General features: G+C 39.6%; 1 protein-coding gene across 2 annotated transcripts in view; it reads left to right on the forward strand.

Annotated features, from left to right (window-relative positions):
* The window catches only part of ttyh3a (tweety family member 3a), a 22423-nt gene extending 11475 nt beyond the window's left edge, over nt 1-10948 (forward strand). Inside the window, exons 9-16 of one of the 2 annotated variants that reach the window (XM_032536949.1) lie at nt 499-554; nt 1253-1345; nt 2178-2270; nt 3007-3143; nt 4513-4686; nt 5130-5205; nt 7044-7145; nt 8690-10948. In XM_032536949.1, coding sequence (XP_032392840.1) covers nt 499-554; nt 1253-1345; nt 2178-2270; nt 3007-3143; nt 4513-4686; nt 5130-5205; nt 7044-7124 — 710 coding nt within the window. In that variant the 3' untranslated portion in view covers nt 7125-7145; nt 8690-10948. The remainder of the gene's footprint in view (nt 1-498; nt 555-1252; nt 1346-2177; nt 2271-3006; nt 3144-4512; nt 4687-5129; nt 5206-7043; nt 7146-8689) is intronic. The other variant, XM_032536950.1, reaches the window with a different exon arrangement.
* Nucleotides 10949-16597: the final 5649 nt, after the last annotated feature.

Below are 16597 nucleotides of genomic sequence, written 5' to 3' on the forward strand. Positions count from 1 at the left end.
GGGGGCTGCCCATGGAAAGGCGCCCCAAGCATTTGGGGGGTTTGGTGGCTTGTTCAAGAGCACCTTGGCAGTGCCCAGGAAGTGAACTGGCATCTCTCCAGCTACCAGTCCACCACCAAACCAAGTGTCAAACTAACGATCCAAAACCCAAACGCATTATAGCTCGACCGATACCGTAGTTTTGAGGCTGATTATTGATATTTGCCAATTTAAATGAATCTGATAATGAATCTTGTTCATTTTAAAGCAACCACATAATAAGCAGACAGTTACGGTTGGCATAAAAACAAATCAGAAATTTTTCAAGTGAAAATGCAAAACCTTCACTCATCCACCCTCTCAGATGTCTCACAGTTTTTGCTGCTTTTCCTAATATGGTTAAGTTAAATTTGTCTGAGTTTTGGACTATTGGAAAGGATAACAATTGTTCCTGTTGCAGGCCTACATGTGAATGTATGTAGCTCTAACACTCAATCCAACTGTTCTTTTTATTCACAGATATCCTGCAGCACTACCTTAGTTGCAGTTTAGAACAAACAAACCCCTTCCAACAGGTTTGTTGCATTTATTATCACTATTTGTTTTTGCATGTTCAAGGTTTTAACATGTTAAATCAGCGCATTCACACTTAGATAAATACTAATAGTTGGAAGTTTACTAGTTCAACATTAATGTGATATTAATAATGGAAAAATCAGCAGTCACAATATTATAGACATAATCTCTGCATGATGGATGACCTTGTAGTTAGTGAGAATTCAAGTGGGCACAATCAGTCACTCCCATTGCTCAAAGGATGACGTTTTTCCATGAAATAGTACAATACTTCCCATTATGCCAGCCGGAAAACTGATGCAGAGCAGCCTTTCCTGTATGTGCGTACTAATAGCTTGCATCAGACAGTGTGTGTTAGACGCTAGACAAGAACTTTAGCTTCACTTTTACTGTGACTCTATAGTTTGCTTCAATGGACTACCTTCATTTCATCTTACTAACCACATGAATAAATCAAAATCTTTGAGTGCTTCTGAAGTCCACGCATCTATTGTTAGTACAACTGTGAGGAAATGGAAGCTATATATTATACAGTATGTAAGCCTTTCAGCTCACATCTATAAGCTATTAGCATGCCTTCACTAGACACCCATGTGACTACAAAGGGAGACAACCGAAGCATCTTTGTAATGATTAAAATAATGGAAGTACTTTAAGATGTGTCCCGGGCTGCTACAGTATTCAAACTTCATTTCAGAAGCTCTCCGGGAGTCACAAAGCATTAGTGGAGATGCAGGATGACGTGTCTGAACTGCTGCGCTCTGCCACCAGAGAGTATAAACAAACTCAGGTATGTTTCCAGCCCCATCACTCGACTATTTACTAGACATGCCACATTACAGGGCAGCTGTTACCATAAACACTCACCCAGCCCCCCACTGAGCCAAAAGCTGTCTTGTACTATTGTACTGTTTGTGATGACAGAATATCCTATTGAAGGGGACCAAACCACTGACCTGCAGAGAAGGGAAGTGCACCTGTCCACATAAAGATCTGCTGACGGCCCACCTGGGACCTGCATTATGTCCATTTTAGCTGCATTAGGCTTTCACTGGCCTTGTCAATACAACACTGTGGTATTGTCCAGTGCTGGTCCTTACACTGTGTTGACAGAGGCACAAATGAGAGCTGACATTGGGAATAGAGAGAGGCATATTTCACTTCACATACCCACATAGAGAAAAGTGCTGATGTTGTGGAAATGTTTATATCAGGCTATCAAATGTATTTTCCACTGGAGCTGTGATGAGAATTGAAGGAAGAAGGGAAACAGACTATTAAAATGTATCGTACATTAAAATCTGCTTTTTCAGCTGATGCTGCTGTGTTCTGTTGTATGTTGACAAAAGACATTCAAGGCATGCATAGAATGCATAGTCAGTGATTTAATCAACGTTAATCACCTGCTTCCTTTTTGCAAATGTTTAGGTTTATGTTATTTTTGACTGTTTACAGGCAGGAAATAACCACTTAGTTGCATTTTTGTAATCAAGACAATGTATATTATACAAATTTTCAACAGTTTGTTCATCAAAGCATACACAGGTGCCAAAGTTGGATCGCATGTTAAACCTTTTTTTTAACATTGTTAAATTTTTTTTTTTTCCTTTTATTAATCCCAGGGAAGTTTAGAAGAGATCCAGGGGATACTGAACACCACAGAGATTAGTTTACATCAGCTCACTGCCTTGGTGGACTGTCGCAGCCTGCACATGGTGAGTATTGAGGAGAAGACTTACAAACCGAGACATTCTTATTGCCAGTTCGCTCCATGTCTGACAAAGAAGGCCCTGGAAATTGATTTGTTGAGACATCTTCGTAGTGCAACTTAGTTGTATAAAGCAACTCCTCTTTTTGTGCTTGTGCAGCCAGCTGACTACACCTGTCACCATAAATAACATTTGCCTTCCTATATGCGAGTTGACGCTGGCTTTGTACCATTTATGAAGCTGGCTGAATGACAAGTACTTGGCTATTGCAATGCTTTGGAGGATTGTCCGAAGTGGCTTCCAAATTCCAAGTGCACACATGCAGGTGTAGCACTTTCTTTTGCTTTCTGGTCTGCCTTTTCTCTTAAACATCTACCCGTCCAAGTTTATTATTTCATGAAAATGAGTCTCTCCAGTAGACTACGAAATGTATTTTGGCTGTGCAGAAATGTAGATACTCAATCATATTGTGGGGTGTGGTACTTCTTTTCAAACCTAACTTTCCTTCCAGTTCACCAACCATAAGCTCATTGATCTGTCATAATTTAAATAGGAGATCACAGCAGATTTGAAGGCCCTGTTAGGATCCACATGCTAAAATTTTAAAAACAGCCTTTTTACTACTTCTTCATTTTTGATTTGCTGTTACTTCTTAGGTTGCTCAAATTGCTTTAGATGTTTAAATGCAGCATCTGAACTGGTCATACCTGCTATAATGAAAGTCACGTCTCCCATTTTGCAGGACTTTGTCCAGGCAATGACAGGGCTGTGTTATGATGGACTGGAAGGCCTCATCTACCTCGTGCTCTTCTCCTTCATCACTGCTCTTATGTTCAGCTCGATTGTTTGCAGTGTGCCTCACACTTGGCAAAGCAAGGGGTAAGACTTCCACTGGGCACATATACACCCTTTAACTCACAACCACATAGAAACCCGTCCAAAAGCTTTTAAGCAGAGTTTGTGTGCAGGACTGTGTATACAGTGAGAAATAATTAAAGAGGATAAACCTATCAATTAATTATGTTTTTTTAGCATTTCTTCTAACCCACTACAGCGCTTGTTTGAACGCGGCATGGGAACGAAGCAGACAAAGTAGTTTAAGATAAATCTAGATAGATAGGGAAACACGATTATTTTTGTTTAAGGCTGTTTACCACTGGGACGTGTCCAGAAGACTCTAGTTGCTTCCTCAAATAGATTGCTTCCCATTATCCCCCTATAATTGTGCAGAGTTGGCCTAAATCTATCATAACCACGGTCTGAGCTGGTGTCTTATTCTGCAGCCGAGGGGGGAAATCATCATCTGCAGCAGCAGCAGCAGATAAGGTTTGCAGGATAGCTACGAGGAAAGTGGTTTCCCAGGCACAGCCTGTCAACTCAGCTGCGCCACATAATTAACTGATCCCTCCCAACAATTGGGGGGCATGTTCATCAGTTTGATCTCAGCTGGTGCTTCCTGTTATAAAGCAAAGGCTTACACTCTACCACACTGTTATCTCAGTGGTCTGCTGAGCTTGTTCTGTTTTACTGTTATAATAATGCAAACCTACTTATTTCTTTTACCCCATCTGGAACTAAATGAAATGTATATTTAATATGCAGGGTAAGCATTTCTAGGATTACTATTATTTGATTAATGAGTAAGTCACTCTTTTCTTTGATATGCATACTTTGGTAAATACATCATACACATTACACATTCAGCTGCACTGAACACAATTATGACCTCATGGATAAGTAATGCATGCAAAAGCCTATGGGATAAACACTAGAGGGAGACAGGCACCATGATGTCGGTGTCATTGTTGCTCTGTTTTGACAGACCGTGGTAAGTGCGTTGTTATCTCACATACACGATTGAGCTTCATTGTTTAAAATGAATCAAGTGGAATCAAATTCTCTCTGCGGGAGTAGGCTATGCTTTTATTTGAAATGTGAAAGAAGGCATTTATCATCCTACTGATTGAATTTTCCTGCAGAAACTGAACCAATTACTAGAGGCTATTTTTACTGTCTTTGTTCAGTCCCATTAAGGTCAGCGGGAAACTGCCTCTTCTTTGCGTCACAAAGCAGAGAATTCATTGTGTTTTCTCTCCCGCAAGCAGCGATGAAAGTGAATCCGAATGTGACTGAGAATAAACACAAAACGTGACCATGTAGCACTCTCACGCTCCTTTTGTTATCAGTAAGATAGGAGAGGGGGTCCCTCTGGTGGTGGTGGTTTTACAGTGCTGTATTATGCTTGCAGGAACGAGGAAGATAGTGAGGATGAGTCTCTTAGCCACGGGGGAAGGCAAAACCATGATAACTTGTACCGGGTCCACATGCCCAGCCTGTACAGCTGTGGCAGTAGCTTTGGCAGCGAGACCTCCATCCCTGCCACAGCCCACACCGTCAGCAACGCGCCTGTCACCGAGTACATGTAAGTCCCCACTGCTTAAAACTACTCTATTTTAATGGAAAGCTGCACTAAGTGAAATGCAGAAGTAGTGGATCATTTATTTTCATAACCTAGCCTGACTTTGTGCACAGTGTGACTGATACTAGATAGTTTTATGTCCCCAGAGAGGAGCTAAGCTCTCCTATAGAAAGTCATGCAGTGGACAGCAGATGCAGCTGTTGCTCTCCAGCTGTGAAGCTTGTGAAACTTAAAGCTCTCAACCTCATGAGTGAATCTCAGTGTTGGGGGAAACTGAGGGAGGGATCCCCCTTTTTCTGGCTCTGTATTTTAATGCCTTGGAATGCTGAAAACTGACGTGGAGAGTTTCATGGACACAGTAAATTGTTTCATATCTTCAAAGCAGTGTGTAAGGGTTTATGCACTCTTCAGCTTGTTGTGTTTGATCTTGTGTTTCAATTCAACAGGGCTCAGAACGCCAACTTTCAGAATTCTCGCTGTGAAAACACACCTCTGATAGGAAGAGAGTCTCCTCCGCCCTCGGTAAGTGTCACATTTCCTGTAATAAAAAAACCCCATTAGTGCTGTAGGAACAGCTCTGGGTTATTTGGCAGTCTTTGCTAAAATACTGACCATTAGCCTTTCTCAACCAAAAGGATCCAGGAAGTATGGAACCAGAGGAACTGAAATCATGAACTAAACTAAGAACTTAGGATGTAACTGTTTGTGTTTCCACCGCATCTTAAGAGCCTTTTATTATTAGGCAATCTAGACTAATGACAAATTAAAATAGTCATCCTGTAGCTCTTTGTATTTACTGTTTGTGCCACAGAAAAAAAGCAGAAAAACAGAGGAGGAAAATTAGACTGAAGACGTCTATCTCTATAGGAGACAATCAGTGTGTTTTGATGGTCATTTATTTCCGATTTAGAAAATAACTGCCATGAAACCATCAGCAACTAGTTCTATAACTCTCCTTCACTCACTTTGTTTCCTCATCGCCACTCAACCGCTTTCACACACGCTTTCTCTTCCTCAACAACAAAACGTTACTTTGTTGTCAACTTTAATAAATATCAAGGAATGTCTGCCCCTCATCCTAAAAATGATACCAGTAGCACCCAGTTCTTCCTGGTTTTGTAAACACAATTTAAAGTAGCCGTGGTGTCTCTGTCAGCGGCGATCGGCCCAAATAACTCCTGAACCATCAGTTTAAAACGTTGAACTATCTTACAGGGACTAAATGTAGTTCCTTGTTCTTCCGGTTGAAACACAAATTTAGTTTCTGAGACCCTATTAAGTTTCTTGGTTACCTGGAGTAATCCTGATGACCACTTACTATATGTTGCCCGCAAGGCATTGGTCATTTTCAATGAATATTGCCATGTAAAAAGGCATTTTAGTTTTTTCACGAACTATTTGGAGACTATATTTCTTGCATTGAGCCCTTCACAAGATTGAATCGGCACTGTTGCTGCGCTGCAACAACATAGAACCCTGGTCTCTGTAGTATGTCAATGTTCCTCATAAGAAAAGCTTATTAACGTATGTGAGTACGTATTAACTTAGTGTGTAGCATTATGACGGTATAGTACAAATGGCAACGTTAGTGTTGGAACTAGCAGCACCAGTATTTGGAGAATTAATTCTTCATGTAGAGCTCTTGTGAGGTGTTAGAGAGCAGTGTTTTCTGTCTTTTATGTGACACACGTTGGAATAACAGCTAAAATCCCGCCCACTGTTGAACTGATATATAGGCAAAGTTTTGGTCCTCAGACGTTCATCAGGCAAAGTTTAGAGTTACATTTATGGACAAATGGCTCTCGGCTCTCAACCATGAAAAAAATGTTTTTTTTGTTGTTGTTGTTTTTAACACAAAGAGCTCATTTGCATGCTTACAGGGAAGTGTTGCGGTCGTGCTCTGATTGGCAGGTTTTTATTCCCCCGGGTCACAGCCTTTATATGCTAGGTGCTGTTCTGTCTATATGAACTTTGCCTGATGAAGGTCTACGGACAATAACATTGTCTATCCAATCTGTACTAGTAACAGACAGTATGAGGGGTTCATTGTTTCCTTTCCAAGTCAAGAGATCTTTATCCTATGCACCTGTCACTAAGGCTTCATGGTGTGCAAGAACGTTTTTGAAATTGCGACATTTACGCACAAACTTTGACCTTGTATTAGCGCAGCAAAACAAATCTCAATAATTCCCTCCTGCCGCTCCCAGCCTGAACCTCGACCAGAGATCATTCCCTCCTTGATATGTCCGTGTGTTTGCCTGGACCTAGACGCTGCTTTGTGTATCTTCTCTATATTCTCTTCTTGTCGTCCTTTTTTTTTGTTTTTGTTTTTTGTTTTTTTTTCCTGCGAATCCATACAGTTGTATTTGACTGCCGCGGACAGTAACAGCGGTCACAGCTGGCAGTTAAAGCCTTCGGAGAGTTCAAGATCGTTTTGGTAACCTCATCTGCGATGCCAACAGGTACAAAACATGCCCACCTTCTCCACCTGCTGGCCTGTTCCTCCCCTGTTCCACCTCCCAAACTCCCAGCCCTCACCCTCTATTCAGGTTCCACCATAACTTCTGGAACCCTCTCCCTCCCACTCCCCCTCTGTCCTGACTCTTGCTAAGTGTCCCACCTGGTGTCTTACCTGATATCTGTTTCCTGTGGCCCTTGGCTGCATGTTCCCCTACCCCCTGCACCACAGATGTATTGGGAGGAATATGTGAAGCTGTAACTCTGCCCCGGGGCTCACTGTGTCAACGTCAAGTTATGGAGCCGTTTAACTGGATCTGCTTTGTCTTGATTCTTGGGACTGAGGGTGAACTCATGGGGGTGTTAAGTTTTGTAAGCGTTGGGATTCAGTTATTGGGTGTGTAGCACAGAGGAAATACCACTGGAAGGTACCACTTGTTTTGTATGATCTTGCTTATTTTCAGCTGTCGTCGTTTTTTTGCTGATAGTTTACTCACCGCCGCTGCATTTAGTGGTATACATGGCTCCAGCAGCTCGTTTATGTGCTACGATCGCAAGCGTCGCCACCATTACTGCAGTAGCAGAGTTGATATTTTGGTCAGCAGTTCCACCTCTGACAGATGAAGTGGTCTGTGTAAATGTAGATGTTATTTATTCGCAAAACAGTCCGAAATTGGGCAAAACAAGACTCGTTAGGCTATGGGGCAACAGGTATTTTACACTAATTTCTGACATTTTAGGCAAAATAATGAATCAAGAAATGAATAAAAATAACCATTAGTTACAGCCCTACCAATGATATATATTTTCTTTAACATTCAGTGTAAGTCATGTTGTTTTATTGAGCCTATATCGGTCCAAATACTTGGCGTTCACATCCTCAACTGGCTGACCAAATGGCTCTGAAAGCTGGTCACAATTTTTTGTATTTATTATTTTGTATAATATAATAATATTATAATATATATAATATATGATTGTCTATATTACTATTCAAAAGCTACCAAGTCAAAATAGCGTTTCCACAGGAGTTTGATATGTAGCCTTTTTGTGCTTGTGTTGCTTGTATAAAAGAAACTGCATGGGTGCATCCTAAATGTAAATGAATGTGCACGACAGTTAAAAGTAAAAAGTGAAATTATTTCAAGGCTGTTGCTGTGATGTTCTTTCTGTATTTGAATCAATTAACATCCCTTTAGATTGCAGGGATCTGGAATAACTAGTTTGAAAGGTAATCTGTTTAGGACTTTCTCTGATCTGTTGAATGAATGTCTGTTCCTCTACTTATTATTTAGAAAAGGGTTCTTGTCACTTAATAACTGAGCCTTTTAATCAGTTTGTTATTGCAACAGATACATTTTCACCAGGCTTTAAAGTATCATCTTGGAATTTCAGTCATAAATAATGAGAAAATCCTACACGGACTGTGTTTTTAAAGACAGGACTGATGCTTCCCTTATTTGTGCAACTTGTAATTGTTTTAACTAGAAAGAGTGAAATCGTGATTTATGTTTTGTTCTGTTTGTCATTTTTCTTTTTTCGTCTGTAGTACACCTCAAGCATGCGCGTGAAGTACCTGGCTAACAGCCCACCAGATCCCAACAACACCCCTCCAGCACACTAAACAACACTGGACGCATCCTGTCTGCAGCACTGAGGTCTCTGAGGTCTCTTATCCAGTCAGTTATTTCTCGTACCTTTTAGTCACTCCTCCTGCTTTCTTCCACCGTCTAACTTGACTTAAAATGGGAAAACCAATGCCTTTTTTTGCTGGTTGGTTAAAGCAAAAACCTAAGGAATGCTGCAAATCATAGTCTACATACTTTTTCTCCCCCCTCCTTGGCTGATGTTTATTAATGCAAGAAGCATCATTGGTGCTGGGAATTAATCTGATGTGATGGAGCCTGGACTGACTTTTACACTCCAACTTATTATTTCTTTAAACATGAATGCACCGGGACAAGCACTGTGTCCCATCTAACATTGTTGAGGACTAAGAGTGTTGAGGACTCTGGGAGTGCTCATAGACCAACTGATTACGACTGGTTGTTGATTTTGTTTTGTAAAGTACTGTACTGCCCTCTCTCGTTGCTGTGGGAGAGAGTAGAAGAAATGCCTTACACATAGAGGAGGTATCAACTGTTTTCTTCCCACCTGAAGTGTAGACATTATTTCTCACATAACACACTCAACGTAGATCAAACGGTAGTCAAATAGATTCATCTTACAGTGCAACATCTCCTCATTCTGCTTGTGGATTTTAAAATGCAAGTCTGCTGTTGGAGTCAACAAGATTATAATTATTCTCCAGTTAAAGTCGTCATACTGTATATTACACATGCACAGTGGCTTGTTTTAGCATTTTGTGTGAAGTCCAATGTCTGGGACCAGTTTTCTGCAGTGTTGCACGTCTTACAGCTCTGAAATTGATTTTTTTTTTTTTTCTTCTTTGGTCATTTCCTGTGGCATTTTACATTGATGAGCCCCTATTCTACAGCAATGACTGCAACTTGTTAAACTGTGAACTTGATTCTGGCACATGCTCTCAGAGGACAAAGATGAGCTGTGTGATGGAAATGCAGCTGTTTGACGAGTCTCAGCAGGATGTCGATGACCATGCCGGGAAAAAAAGCATGAAACCGTAGCGAGTTTAACGAAGAAGAGACGTTTTATACTGCTTAAAGCAGAAACTTTTTTTTTCTTTACAGCCCATTGAAGACGATGGTGAAGCAGCGGCATGATGTCTTCTGCCACATTGTACGACAATCTGCCTCTTCACCAGACTGTTTGTTATTCTCCTCACGTTCCTGTTAAGTTGTAAAGCCTCATCTCCCTGCATCAGAACTGGGACTAGTCCACACACTCATTAACTCTGTCCGCCAATGATCCTCTCCACCAGATGCAGCAGTTTAGAGTTAGAAAATCCTCTCACAAGATTCTTAATGCAATTTTATGTGACATAATGCATATCGCAGTATCTTGGAGAATTTCAATAAGCAACTGTATGCATTGGCAATGCAGTGTCTGACAAATGTGTTTTAGCATTTATAACAAAGTAGATAAGAGTGAGTGGATGCTGTGAAGGGATTGTGATAACTCTGCTCTCTATAATCTGGAAATTGTCAAAAGAAAACCTGCTGACTTCCTGTTGAAGCGTGACGATCTTTCAAATGTGGAGTGAGATGTTTAAACTTCTGCTGCTTCAACCTGCTTCTCTTAGATGTGCATTGTGACCAGAAAAAAAGGTGATTTTTGTTTGTGCCAACAAGTGAAGTTGTGCACTTTTACTATATGAACATCTTTTTAAATATCTTTACTTGAGGCCACTTTGTAAAGTTTGCAGCTCCTGGTTGCCTGTGCAATCAAATGAGAAAATGAGCCTGTAATCATTTATGCTCTGGAAAACATTATTACACTGATGCAATCTTTCTGTTTTGGGGTTATAGTCATATTCTCTTTGTTGTTTTTTTGTAATGCAAGGTGGTTGTACAGAATATAAACATTAACAGAATGAAAAAAGAAAATCTGTGGCTGAAAATAACTGTCAGTTTTAATTTCTGAAAAAGCTCACTCCATTTAATTTGCTTTTTTCATTTTATTTTAGAATCCCTAGAACCCACAATGTGTTGCTTTATTAATGTAAATACATTAGATTAAAAAAAAATTCTGGAAAAAAAATCACTCTAGATGTAATCTTTTTTCTTTTATACATCATTTTGCAATGTTTAAAATGTGTACATGTAAAACTTGTGGTTATATTGAGCTTGAATGCTGTGTTTTAAAAATAAAAATAAAAACCTTAACTGTAGTGCACCTGCTTGTTGAATTTCTTTGTTGCATTTTATATTTACACTTGAAAAGCTGCTGCATCATGACATCCTGACCAGGAACAAACACTAGGGAGCAGCGTTCCATCACTACCAGCTCTGGTGTCACCCCCATCCCATCCAACTTTTACAGAGAAACTGGTCCTTTTGTGACACTGGTTTTATTGGTAACAGATTGAAGAACGTAAAATGTGTGCATAAAGAAAGGATTGGGTCCACTTTGACTTGGTAGCCACACATTTACTTTTTTTTTTTTTTTTTTTTTTTTTTTTTTTTTTTTTTTTTTTTTTTTTTAGGTTTACCCCTGCCCTCACTTCTTTTTCTTACTCCCTCCTCCTCCTTTGTCCCTTCTATTGATGATGTATCACTTGCACATTGATGACAATGTGCCTTGGATGTTTTTGATAGAGATTTTATTTTTTGAGACTATATTCCATGCAGTGAGCCCTTCACAAGATGGAATCAGCACAGTACAGCTGAAGTATCCAGGGAGCACCTGTATGTGTTCATCACAAAGACCCAGCAGCTTTTCTTCTCCGTTGTCTTCACTGGTTTTATTCTGTTTTGAAAAGTAGAAAAGAAAATACAACTCTTTACGTATGAAAAGAATTGAAAAAAAGATAATATATATATATATATATATATACTGTATAGTGTATATGTACTTCAATACAACTACACATGAGAAAGGTGTAGTGTGAAAGTGAAGTATATGTTAATGCTGCCCAGAGGTTTTTAATGTTATCTTTAGTTAGTTTTTATCCACGACGTTCCACTTTCAGGATTGATCCGTTGCTGACGAAAAATTCCACTGTATTTTACTCTTTTTGGCCGGATGTCCAAATACGTTCCGTTTTTTTTAGTGTTGGAATTCTAAACTCCGGTGGATTTCTGAGGACTATAGTTAACTGCTCCTCAAATCTCTGCAGGATAAATCCAGAATGCTAGCCAAAGCGAGACTAATCTTTAGTTAACCTGGAAGTCTCTAGAGATACATTTTCCAATTTGCAAATAAGACCTGACTCAAGTGGCACAGACCTTAAAGACATTATCTGGGGTCTGTAACACAAAGCAAATTTAACTTTGTGTTAAATCTGGCTCTCTTGGCTTTGCCTGACATTGGTGATTCTTGATAATGATGCAGATCCAATTACTAATGACATAAGAACCTTGAATGAAGTACTTCATATAAAATGGTGATAGCTGCATCTTTGGTTAAAGCAACATCAAAAAAGTGATTAAATTAGGTTAAATATATATGTAAATAAACTACTTTGCAATGCAAGTAGTAGTGGTATTTCTCCTGTGTATGTTGGTATTTATTCCTTCTGCAGTGCAGTGACGGAGCACAGGCGTGCATGCAGATCACTTGGAGAGGAGCAGAAAGGCAGTTTTGTGTTTCTGACCTCTCCGGGTCGACAGCAGGCGAGAGGTCAGTGTCAGCACCGGGCCACCAGTCTGGTTTTGTCAACTTCCTTCATATCGCCAGCCAGCTGCCGTCGCCCCCAAAACACTGACTTCTCATGTGCAAGTCTGAGGGTTGAAATGGATTATAAAATGATTGGGAAAGTGGATCTTCTTTATCTTAAAAACACTGTTTTATCCTCTGAATCTTCACATACTTGGAACAGGCGCTACTATTTTTATTTCTTAAAAGGCTTAACTGAACTTTCACTATTCATTCAAAATGGGTCTTTTTGAAAATAACTAAATAACTAAAGATGCATCAACCTTTTGGCAGTAAACACAAAACATTTCCTCTAATCTTTCAAGGTATTTTCTGTCTCAAAAGATGAATATAGAGATTACAACATCTTCTGGTTCCCCTGCTTTTTTTATTGTGGGGCCCGACAGAAACAAAGCAGTAAACAAACAATGCATGATGGAGGCAAAGAGGTTTTTACAACCCGTGTTATTACACAGGGACCCAGAGATGCAAATGAAACTTCACACGGTCTCACTGTCGGGGAAATTGAATTACCCTGGTTGTTGCTGGACTGGAGGAATGCATTACTAATGCTTTGAGGTGAGGAGCTGAATGGAGAGGGAGGGAGGTGGAAGGAGGAGGCATGGGCACCCCTCTAAAGCCACCCCCCACCCCCCGCCACCACAGACACTTCCTGAGTCTGGCTGGGCTGTCTGCCAGGTGGTTGGATCACGGCTCTCCTCTTCCTCAATGCCAGGCAGCTGCATGACGGCCAGGAGACACATGAGAGAGTTAAAGCTGCACAAGGCAAGACTTCCTTTTAAAAGCGTAAATCACAGCGCAGGCAGCACCCCAACCCTTTTGAGACCTTGTAGATTCTTTTTCTTTGTCTAATTGAAATTCTAGATACAGAAACCTTCTCCATGCCCAAAATAAATGATTCAACAAAACACGAACCAATGGGATTTCATGTTTTAACCTAACAAATGGATGTCTACGGCACATTACCGACTGACGTTTTCCAATCCCATAAACATTTAGATTTCCTACCTTTCTGACTACAAGTGTATATAAAGTTTCAAAATCATAAAGGACATTAGGATGAGGTTGTCTTCTAGTTACATTGGAGGGAGTGTGTTTTGTAAATCCTTATTGGTGATTAAAAGGAAGCACCAACATCTTAAAACAATTGAATCAATTGTGAATCAATAATTGTCCCTAGAAGAAAAATGGAAATACTCAAGATAAGTATAAGTATCTCTATTATAATGTTATATAACTAATGTCCACTTTTACCTGTCATTCCTCAGCATGTACATGTCATCGTGAGGCATAGGAACACTGAATGTAAAACACAGGACGTGAGCATCTGTGTGTCCTGTTTCTGGAGGGAATGCAACTGCTTGGTTGCTGCCACGCTCACGACGGAGAGGGAGTCGAGGTTACAGGTTGCCTGGTTTGTCCCTTTTGTGGCGGAGCTCAAAGGGAGGCAGCTGTGTCCTGGGTGTCACCGCTTACGTTATTCACACCTCACCTCCTCCTTTGTAGGCATCAGCCAGACCTGTCAGAGGGAGCACTTACCCAATGAAGGATTTATGGAGTTGTCTGGTTATCACTGGACTCATCTGTTTACCCCTCCTACTCACTCTGGTGCTCCATGACTTTCTAAAAGTTTCCCCCTTTCCTTCCTTGTGTTTCAAAGTCATCTGAATTTGTTGCGAACCAATAGTTTGCCACCTCCCTAAACATTAACCACATTAGAGATTTAACCACATTATCTTACAACAAACACTCAAAATCACAATGTATGTGAGTCAAGGTTTTTACATTCAGATACGGTCCATGTATTTTAAGTCGATGATTGCTTGTACACCACCCTCACATAACCCTCCTGTGTTGCAGCCATTAGACCCTTCCCAGACGGTTACTGAGATGGTGTGTTCTTAACGTTTAATAATAGTGATTGGTTATCACTGCCTGAGGTTGAACAGCATCATTTGCATCCTGATTTACATCACCATGACATATTACAAAACACATTTTATGCTGCTGTATAAGCTATACAGACAATAAAAACAAATGTATATTTTACGGTTTATATCACCATCATTATTGTAAGGGATACCATTAAATTATAGTTTATTCTGTTATTTTTATGTAACAATTTGAGCTTTTTTCCCATAAACAAGCCATCATGAGGATGCAGTAAATGACAAAAGCGTTAATATCAGTTACTTATCACTCCTTAACCCTCATGTTGTCCTCCCGCCCGATACACAATTTTTTGTTTTTCTTCGTCCAAAAAAAAAATACTTTTTTACATAGTATAGTATTTCCCCCCCTTTTCCCAATGTTTTGTCACTTTTCATCTGCGTTTTTTAACCCTTTTGTTATGTTTTCCTCTGACGTTTTTAAGCTTTTTCTGTAATTTTTGTCACTTTTTTTCAACGTTCTTTTATTAAAAGAAAATTCAAATGCAATAAAATTGAATAAAACACCTGAATTCAAAAAAAGTAGTAAACTGATCCTTTACGTTACTTGTAAAGACCTTTGTTTGGAACCATCCTGATTACTTTTTTGGAAATTTTGGTTAATAAAAACCCAAATTTCTGACATAGAGACTGTTTGAAAATGGGTCAAATTTGATCCGAGGACAACAGGAGGGTTAAATACTTTGTGCAATAGTGTTGACATTAAAAGTAAAGGTGCTTTTATATAAGATACTGTTCTGAAGTTTTTTAATCTTTTTTTTTAATCTTTTAGATTTACCCCTGCCCTCATTTCTTTTTCTTTTTTTTACTCCTTCCTCCTTCTTTGTCCCTTCTACTGATGATGTACAAGTTTTTTATTTATTTTTTATTTTAACCACTTGTCCATATTTAACATGCATAAGCAGTATCATAGTTTTTATTTAGTATACATTCTGTCGTCAAAAATTTGAATCTTAAAATTAACCTAAAAACACTGACAGACCCTGTCAGGATGAATTAAATTTGGCTCCTCCAAATTCCTGAAGTCCTCCACTCAAGTGCTTACTACCAAGTTCAAGGCTTACTATACCCGGGACATGTGATATCTGGATTATAGTAAACTCCCACTTGGCCTGCCTTTAGAGCACATGTTGAGTAGGATTAGGCCTGTGCCAGTTGTTGTGAGATCTCTCTGTGGGCCAATGGGACGTGTCCAGCCACTTCTAATCCTGCAGACAATGCGGGCTGTTAATTGGAGACTGACTGATATAGCAAAGGGAAGTCATGAAGATGGTGTGCGAGTGGCCAGCGTCTCTGTAATCCCTTGCCCTCTGAGGAATGTCCCTTTGTGACAGCCATCCATACCTCACCACATACTCCAACTCTTCACCTCCCACTCTGGGCTTTCCATCTTACTGACGGTTAGAGCCGCTGTTTTGTTGTTGAGTCAAACAAACACAAAGAGAGAGCAACTTTACAGAGTTGTGAAAGTTTACATCTTCCACTCAAAGCACTGATGGGAGGTGCAAGAAAACACACCCAGGTGTTTGTGTTTTAATCAGCAGGGTACAAACAGTTAACAGAGTTAAGTGTTTCCTGTCGTTCCACCTTAAAACAGGGCAGAAATAACGGCATTGTTGAGACCTGTGAAGCCTTGATATCCAGTGTTTAAAAGGTGTTATATTTTGTTAAGTTTTGAATATGATTGAATATAAATAAATTTGAATTATAAATCTATTTTTTGTGAATTTAGACAGTTGAATTCGAGAGAGATATGGTGTCACTTTTTGACAAGTTTGAAACAAATTGTCCATTTTGTCACGTAGTACTGAAGACAAGCTATGAAGATGCAAAACAACTACTTTTTGCACCTTTTTGCCTTTCTTTGTGGTCATTTTGGATGTCTTTTGGTAATTTGATGTCTCTTTTTAGGGGTTTTGCATTTCATTTTACGTCTTAATTTCTGCCTCTGTGGTCGCTTTTTGTCATCTTGTAGTGATTTTACATTTTTCTATACTATTTGTATACTATACTAATACTAATGTTTCTTTATTGTTGTTCTGCAGCTCGTAGTAGTTGTCTTTGTGGTCATTTTGTATCTCTTTGTTGATTGAATGTCCCTTTTTGAAATTTTGCCTCTGCTTCTGCATGACTTTGTGGTTGTTTAATAGACTTTCTAGCAACAAATGTTAACAGTCATCCATGATACTAACAAGCAAACTACCTATCACCTT

Source organism: Etheostoma spectabile, chromosome 15 (genome assembly GCF_008692095.1).
Source record: "Etheostoma spectabile isolate EspeVRDwgs_2016 chromosome 15, UIUC_Espe_1.0, whole genome shotgun sequence".
NCBI lineage: Eukaryota > Metazoa > Chordata > Actinopteri > Perciformes > Percidae > Etheostoma > Etheostoma spectabile.